Here is a 9,923-nt window from a genome sequence, read left to right on the forward strand (position 1 = left end):
AAAGATTTAAGAATGCAGCTGTGACCTCTGATGTTTCCCTCATTAATATTCATGTCTGTCTGTTTCTGACACTCCCACAGGATCATGCAGCCAATCAATCAATCAGGTGAAATATTTGTTATTCATTGATTTCAGACTGTGTAGACAAATGTAAGTGTTGCTGGAGCTCTGTCACTGTAAAGTCAATGTGAAGTTCATTACAGAAACGTGACGATCACATGAATCAGTCGTATGAGATTAAACCTGATGTGTGATCAGATCTGACTGCTGCTTTTTACTGCCCACAGTCAGTGACCCTACACAAACCCCGTTATTTCTCAGCTTTATGATCAAACACAAACACACACTGATGCTTTCAATCTTGTGCTGCTGCTTCATCTGCTACTACAATCTAATCAGGTCTCATCACCTTTAAACAACACTAGATTCATTTATTGATTTCAGCTGATAGCTCCTCTCTTCTTCTAGATCTAGTTATCTTTATCATTATCATCACATCAGCTGATATCTTCTCTGTTCTTCCAGATCTTGTTATCTTCATTATGACAGCAGGTGGAACCTGGAGGCGATGTTCAGTGAATAGCTGAAATTTACTGCCCACATCAAAATAACCACTCAGTCATGCAGCTGTGTACTCTTCAATATCACAAAACTCAGACCTTACCTGCTACTTCACTAATCCAAGCTCTTGTTATATCTATACTGGACAGACTACTAGCCTCACAGCCAATGTGACCAAACCCCTGCAGATGATCCAGAATACAGCCGCACAACTAGTCTTCAATCACCCACATCACACCCCTCACTTCAGATCATACCCATGATCTTACTCCACAAAACACCCCATCTGATCTCACATCTAACCCCATCTGATCTCACACCACATCACACCCCATGTGATCTCACCCCTTGTGATCTCACTCCACATCACACCCCATCTGATCTCACTCCACATCACACCCCATCTGATCTCACATCTGATCTCACTCCACATCACACCCCATTTGATCTCACTCCACGTCACACCCCATCTGATCTCACTCCACGTCACACCCCATCTGATCTCACTCCACGTCACACCCCATCTGATCTCACTCCACATCACACCCCATCTGATCTCACTCCACGTCACACCCCATCTGATCTCACTCCACGTCACACCCCATTTGATCTCACTCCACGTCACACCCCATCTGATCTCACTCCATGTCACACCCCATCTGATCTCACTCCACATCACACCCCATCTGATCTCACTCCACGTCACACCCCATCTGATCTCACTCCACGTCACACCCCATTTGATCTCACTCCACGTCACACCCCATCTGATCTCACTCCACATCACACCCCATCTGATCTCACTCCACATCACACCCCATCTGATCTCACTCCACGTCACACCCCATTTGATCTCACTCCACGTCACACCCCATCTGATCTCACTCCACATCACACCCCATCTGATCTCACTCCACGTCACACCCCATTTGATCTCCCGTTTGATCTCACTCCACGTCACACCCCATCACACCACATCTGATCTCACTCCACATCACACCCCATCTCACTCCACATCACACCCCATCTGATCTCACATCTGAACCCATCTGATCTCACTCCACGTCACATCCCATCTGATCTCACTCCACATCACACCCCATCTGATCTCACATCACACCCCATCTGATCTCACTCCACATCACACCCCATCTGATCTCACTCCACATCACACCCCTTCTGATCTCACTCCACATCACACCCCATCTGATCTCACTCCACATCACACCCCATCTGATCTCACATCTCACTCCACGTCACACCCCATCTCACTCCACATCACACCCCATCACACCTCATTTGATCTCGCTCTCGCTCCACGTCACACCCCATCTCACTCCACATCACACCCCATCTGATCTCACTCCACGTCACACCCCATCTGATCTCACTCCACATCACACCCCATCTGATCTCACTCCACATCTGACCCCATCTGATCTAACTCCACATCACACCCCATCTGATCTCACTCCACATCACACCCCATCTGATCTCACTCCACATCACACCCCATCTGATCTCACATCTGACCCCATCTGATCTCACTCCACATCACACCCCATCTGATCTCACTCCACGTCACACCCCATCTGATCTCACTCCACATCACACCCCATCTGATCTCACTCCACATCACACCCCATCTGATCTCACTCCACATCTGACCCCATCTGATCTCACTCCACATCACACCCCATCTGATCTCACTCCACATCACACCCCATCTGATCTCACTCCACATCTGACCCCATCTGATCTCACTCCACATCACACCCCATCTGATCTCACATCTGACCCCATCTGATCTCACTCCACGTCACATCCCATCTGATCTCACTCCACGTCACATCCCATCTGATCTCACTCCACGTCACACCCCATCTGATCTCACTCCACGTCACACCCCATCTGATCTCACTCCACGTCACACCCCATTTGATCTCACTCCACATCACAAGCATCTGATCTCACTCCACGTCACACCCCATCTGATCTCACTCCACGTCACACCCCATCTGATCTCACTCCACATCACACCCCATCTGATCTCACTCCACGTCACACCCCATTTGATCTCACTCCACGTCACACCCCATTTGATCTCACTCCACGTCACACCCCATCTGATCTCACTCCACATCACACCCCTCCTGATGCAGCACAGAATGAATGATGCAGTACTCAAAGAAATGTGGGAATTTTTATTATGTTTTTTAAAAGATTTACTGTCTTGCAGTTTCATTGTCTGCCACTCATTGGTTCTCTCAACACTGTGTGAACCTGATGTGCTGCTCTTCCAAATTTTAAGGGTACCATTTCATCTGTGAGTAGTTTAGAAATAAAAGATTATTTCAGTTTACTCATATACATTTGGTGAAAAGCAGGTTTATTAAGAATAGTACTTTATGGCACATTAAACAACCTCACATGGCTAGAGAAATAGGGGAAGGGAAAATCAAGACTTTCATCCATCCACCATATCTCCATTAGCTAAATAGACTTGCACTCAACTCTAGTTAGGCTTCTTTCAATCTAACTCACTGCACAGATTAGATCTTCAGACGGAGGAAGAAACCTGACAGCAGGTGTGTAATGTTTTTGTAGTTTTACAAAGACTTCAGCTTGATTTGTGTGTCACAATCAGAGACGTAAAAACTGACAACATTTTTAATGTATCACTGAATATTGAGCATGTGGCGCTATAACAAGCAGACGTGTATTCAACAAAAACACTTTCAGTCCAAAGCAAGAGTTTATATGGAAACTTGATTCCACCTCATCTGATGAAAGGTCTTAGTAAAGTCAGTCTGTATAAGAGATGTGTGGTCTGTGTTATGTTCTTGAACCCTGACAGATGCTGCACGGGGATGAGTTTTCTTTTAATATATCAGATGATCTAATCTATTATACACAATCTGCTCTCGTGTGGTTCTGTTAGCGGTATCAGTGTCTGATAATGATGGTTGATGATCTCTTCTTTATGTATTTCTTCTATGTTGGTGCTTATTGTGGCAGCATCATTTACGGTTGCCATTGAGACAGTGTTACAGTACCAGCCCATCTGAGTCCCATCACTCTTTGCATCTGTTTGCTGATGACTGAGCAACCTCTGATAATCTGGATTGAGATGTGTCACTAAACCAGACTTAATCATATTTGATATCAGGTTGAACACACAGTTAAAGTGTTTACTCTGAAATAAAAATGTATACACTGTAAGTACAGGTGGACAGTAACATTTACTTGAGTACTGTACTTATGCACATTTTATTGAAGTATCTGTAGTTTTCTTGAGTATTATATTTTCTGAAAACTTATTGAACTATTATATTATAGACTTTATCGTATAACTTTAAATTTCTGGTGCAAGTTTTTAGGGGGGCTGGTCACAGGAATGCAAACTTGTCACCTTTTGCAACAATGCAATAATAATAAAATACTAATAGATTTTTTAAATCAAAAGCTGTAGTCTGTCTGTTACATTAGTTAATGCACATTGACGGCTTTTGGATTAACTAACATTAACTACCAAAATGAAAAAATGCTGAAAACTATCGCACAGGTAAAGTCACAGAGATATCTGCTGCCACCGTGTGGACAATCACAGGAACTGAGAATTTAATATTTATGTTACATTTTTTATTCAGTCTTTGCGTTTAAGAAGACGAAACCCTACAATGACACTTTTTTAGATAATGACTATCTACCATACTGGAATTTAGCTTAGAATTAAAGAAAAATGTATATGTTTTTATCCTCGTAGTTCTCACTGCTTCTTACTGAATTTATATCTTACATCTTTATCTATTCATACTAATAAACATGAATAAAAGTGTTTGCCAAATACAAATGCAATCTAACATCTGGAAACAATATACAGCACTTTTGTCAAATTAACATATATTGTTATGTTACAACTAGTTTTATCAGTTATGTAAACTTTTCACAGGTTAAAATTTAAAATACAAGGTTGAATTGAATTGACTTTCAAAATCAAGTTGTTTTAACTTCATGTTGTATTGTTTTTTTACAGTGAGTGTTTAAAGTTGTGTGTAGTCATTTGTGTATTTAGTGTGTTGAAGTATAAAGTTTGTATATTAGTAATGTTTGTTCACGTGATCAAGACACACTCTGTACTTTGGAGAACACACACACACACACACACACACACACACACACACACACACACACACACACACACACACACATCACTTCTTTTTATGCGGAACAACAAGTCTGAACAAACCCCGCTGAACACTTCCGAATGTTTGCAGCACCTCCATCGCAAGAGGACCTCCTCCCGCTCCGCGCGCGCCTCTGCCTCTCATCCGCCGCCGGTTCACCGGAGACATGACGGACAACGAGCGAGCGGCGCGAGCGCTCAGACAAATCATGCAGAAGCCGGGAAACGAGAGCTGCGCGGACTGCGGCTCGGACAGTAAGTTTCACTCCCGTTTCATTTAGCGATAAGCAAACGGAACTTGAACGCGCGAGGCGTGACCGAACCTGCGCGTGCCTAAAAAATGCGCCCTCTAGACACAGGGGGGCGCGACGCGCGCGAGCTCACCTGGAATACCAAGATCACCTTTACACGAGATGCGCATGAGATCAGTTTTATGTTTCATATTCAGATGTCTGAGGAGAGTTTTAGTTAGTTGGGTTACATAATCGTCTGAGTTTTAGTTAAGCTTTACTGCGGTATCACGTGACAAACGATAGTGCGCTACAGATTTCCTAACAAATATAAAACTCATTTGATGATGATGACGCTGTTTGATCAACTTTAAATGTTTAACTGCAAACCTCACAGTTCAGTTGATGTTATATCATCATTTTCATATGAAAATCATTGTGACTGTGTGTCAGTTTTTTTATTTTGCAGATTAACTTACATCCTGAAATCAGTACTGTGAGGTAAAACTTTGGCAGCAGATAAAAAAAACAAAGGTGTGGCGAGAGAGAGAAAGAAAGAAATAAAGAGAGAGAGAGAGAGAGAGAGAGAGAGAGAGAGAGAGAAAGAGGGTGTGGTTAAAGGGATAGTTCACCCAAAAATGAAAATTCCGTCATCATTTTCTGACTCTCATGTTGTTACAAACCTTGTTCTGATGAACACGAATGAAGATATTTTGAGCAATGTTTGTAAAGAAACCCTTCACTTCCACAGTATTCTTTTTCCTACTATTGAAGTGAATGGGGCTCATAATCAAACATTTCTTAAAATATCTTCCTTCATGTTCATCAGAACAAAGACATTTATACAGATTTGTAACAACATGAGAGTGACTAGATGATGAGAAAATGTTCATTTTGTGTGAACTATCCATATAAAGAAAAGGGGAAGTGTTTCTTTCTAAACACTGAGTTCTGTTCAAGTCAATATTGTCATTGTTACTAAATTTCTGTGTGACATGAACTTTTGTTTTATTCTTGCTTCTGTAAGTCTTTGTATTTAGATCATTCAGGTAGCACACAGAAGTTTTACATTATACTGTAAGTAAAGTTTAAACATTTAATTTTGTTATCACCACAATGTTACTGTTAGACATACATCAGTACAGGCAGCATTTACTCTCTGACAGCCAGTGGCAGCATTTTTTTTAATAATTTTCACAAAAGTTTAATGCCTTTATATAAATATATAAACATACAATATATCAAATAAGAGAACAATGTTTTACAACAACCTAAAAAATCTTCATTTGTTTTCTTTTTATCTTTTCTTTTTAAATATGGGTAGGTTTCTTAAAAAAATAAAAATTGGATTTTTGTAAAGGACTTTTTTTTAAGAGATCAGATTCAGAGCGATGATCAAAACATACACACAAATAAAGAGTTTTTACTGTTTTTGGATCAGTGTTTCATAAGTTGTGTAAGAGCAACAACTAGTGGATAATAGCAGAAATATGGATTGCTTTGAAAACTCTTTAGGGAAGCATTTCCTCTTAATTGATGAGTTAACCCAGTGCTTCTCAATTCCAGTCCTCGGACCCCCTCCCAGAACATTTTAGATGTCTCCATATATGAAACACCTAGGCTGCGTTCAGCCACAACAAAACGTTGCACAACGTTTATTAAACAGAAACGGTGACGTGTTGCAACTACAGTAGCTGAGAGGCCACCCAGGTGAAAAAGTAGTACACTTCCATAGTGTACTTAAAGTGCTTTATTTTCGCACACTAATTTTGTACTTAACCTGATAAGGAACACTGTGCCGTACACGGTACACCCCCTCCCTTGCACGTGAGGCTGCATTACGTCATTGTAACTTTGAAGCATTAAATCTTCAAAATATACGGTCATGCGTCACATCGTTGTAAAGCTTAGACTTTCGGGTTTCCATTAAGCGCACACACAAAGCATCATATGATTTTTAGCAGTAATCTAGTTGTTAGTTACCTGAACAGGGCGGCGCCGATTTAGGATATGTACTTACCTTCAAAATCTTCCCTTTATCCGCTTCGGTGAAATTGTCCAAAACAAATTGTTCATAAATCCCCAAAAATCCAAGCCTTTTAATCCAAAACGATTTGTTCATCTCACAATCTTGATGTTTCTGACCGAATTAAGATATCAAGAGTTTCGTTGCAAAACGAGATAAATCCATTTTTTAACATTTTTGTCAAAACATGTTTATTATTATGTTATCATGTTATTATTTTGTTTTATGGTGCTACTTAGCTGTATTTTTTAAGTTATGAAGGTTTAAATCAAAACAAACCAACTGCAGTTGCATTGAAATTAATTGGAATGCACAACCAAAAAAAAACTATATTTATGAAAAATTAAAAAAACGGTGTCACTTTTCATTCACGATTTATAATGAATATATTCGGATGTCACGTTTATTGTGCAACGTCTGAGGAACAAATACGCCCCCTTGTGGAATTTCAGCCGTTCCATAAGAGGCTACTATACTAAAAATTCATCTTACGTACTTCTTAAGATGTTCTTAAGATTATCTAAGTGTACTTCACTGTGCTATTTTGAGACACCATGAATATAAACTAAAATACACTTTTAACATTCTATCTCTGTATTAAAAAATGTATTTAGTTAACACTTGTATTAAACTTGAACTCAACTTTCATACAAAGATGGTTTCAATTTTACTACAAGTAGTACCTAAATATATTTTTTAAATACGTTTTTAGCACATTTTAGTTCATGTTTATGGTGTCTCGGGATAGCACAGTGAGGTGCACTTGGATGATCTTGAAAGCATCTTAAGAAGTACGTGGGATGAATTTTTGGCATGTTGGGTACGGAATTGGTGTGCGAAGGTGAAGCGCTTTGAGTGCACTATGGAAGTGTACTACTTTTTCACCTGGGCATTCTTTGTGTTCTTTTTTAAATGTTTCTGAAGCCTGATGAAAGCGTTAGAAATGTGTGTTTAATACTGTAAAATACCCTCGATGTTACAGTCACTGACCTTGCCGTCCAGAATGAAAGACAACATTCCAACTTGTACCCATTGAGCGAGCTGTCCCTTTAGTACCGCGTGCACTGTAAAAAATACCTTGCTGCCTTAAGTCATTTCAACTTACTATTATTTATCTTGACTAGAGATGAGTTGTTATAACTACAGGTGAGTTGTTATAACTTATAAAATTAAGTTGACTTTTGATATTTTATAAGTTGTGACAACTCATCTGTGTTGACATGACTTGTAAATCTGAGTTGATTCAACAAAAAATTTTAAGGCAGCAAAGTATTTTTTACAGTGTGGTTTATATACATCTTGCCGCTGATTGGGCCGACATTTCTGACACACCCACCAAACAAGAGAAAACGCATCTAAAACCTGTTGCAGCCGTTGCACACCGTTTCCAGGAAACATGTCGTTTAACCCGGAAACCGTAGCAAAACGTTGCGCAACGCTGTGAGCTTGAACGTGCCCCTGATTCAGTTCATCAGCTTGTGTGTTAATTAAGGAAACGTTTCAAACATTCTGGAAGGAGCCTGATGAGTGGAATCAGGTGTTTCATATAAGGAGACATCTAGAACATTCTGGGAGGGGGGGCCGGGGACTGGAGTTGAGAACCACTTAGTTAACCCATCAATGGTGGGGAAAGAGTTAACTGTGATTCTCAGTATCTGAAGTAGTCTGATGTAAGTGTCAGTGTTTGATGTCTGAAGCTTCATCATAGGGGATTTTCACGCTGATACGTAGAACTTCCGCTTTTAGCGATCTTTGTGCACGACCACTTCCGGTCAATGACTCAATTGAAGGAATACAGATTCATTTAGGGTTTAGTCATTTCTGTTAATATAGCTTTTATTGCTATAGACATCACTAGTTCACTTTTTGCGTATGGTGCTGAGATGCACCCAATGATGTTTTTGCACTGCTGTTCATGGTATTTTTGCAAATGTTTTTATGTAATATAGAAACCTGCTATCATGTCATTCTTCTTTTAGGGGCCATTTTCACATAAGATGGAAAGGCATGTCGAATTAAATATGATGCCTGTCATTAATCATATTGACTAAACAGCTTATACTCGAAGGAAAGTTATAGTAAGTTTATAGTAATTAGTTCCATTTTTTTTTAAATTTGTGAGAACACAAAACTCTGCAGAAATACCATATATTCAATTCTATTTTATTGCTTTAAATTCAACATATAAATAATTCCCCCATTTTCTATGGTTTCTTCTCTTGTAAAGCTGCTTTTAAACACTGCAGTGTTGTAAAAAAGTGCCACATCGTCCACTTCTAGACTCAATTCGGTCGGGAATACAAGAAAACTTAAGTAGGATTGGTGTTGTTTGTTCGACTTACAACAGAGCAGTGACATCTAGCCTTCCTTTCAGCCACTGTTAAACTGCACCAGAAGTGGCCATGCACAAAGTTGACAAGTCCCACCCATGAAACACGTAAGCGTGATTATCCCCTCAGATCTCAGCTGCCAAAACTGAATGTACTCACACAAGACTGCAGTGACACAATCATTAGTTGTGTGTCCATTACCCTCTAAATTGTGCAAATTGAAATTGCGAATTGAAAATACGCCCAATGGAAACACAGCAATTTCGCAAAAACCCGTGTATTGCAAAAAAGTTTAGACGCTTGCATGAGGATTTTTTTTAAGGCATATATTGAAAAACTGCAATGGAAACAGTTTTTCACATTTACCGATCAACTGATGTGGGTAAAAGTCACATTTTTTAAACACGAAATCACAGAGTATAACATCCCAGAAGCATCCCATATGTGTCCGCTCACAGGTATATACACGCCTGCGTCTCTTCTCGTTATAAATAATAAACGTGTTCGACTTCATGTGGTGCCGATTCTAATAACATAACATGTGGACTATGTACCATATTGAAACAACATTTCATTATATTATTTTCACC

The 9,923-nt window shown here is 39.8% G+C and overlaps 1 protein-coding gene across 1 annotated transcript in view; it reads left to right on the forward strand.

Moving 5' to 3' along the window:
- Positions 1 to 4,810: 4,810 nt before the first annotated feature.
- The window catches only part of LOC141365814 (arf-GAP with dual PH domain-containing protein 1), a 10,318-nt gene continuing 5,205 nt past the window's right edge, over positions 4,811 to 9,923 (forward strand). The window contains exon 1 of the mRNA XM_073870637.1: positions 4,811 to 5,002. Coding sequence (XP_073726738.1) covers positions 4,915 to 5,002 — 88 coding nt within the window. The 5' untranslated portion in view covers positions 4,811 to 4,914. The remainder of the gene's footprint in view (positions 5,003 to 9,923) is intronic.

Source organism: Misgurnus anguillicaudatus, chromosome 8 (assembly GCF_027580225.2).
Source record: "Misgurnus anguillicaudatus chromosome 8, ASM2758022v2, whole genome shotgun sequence".
Lineage (NCBI taxonomy): Eukaryota > Metazoa > Chordata > Actinopteri > Cypriniformes > Cobitidae > Misgurnus > Misgurnus anguillicaudatus.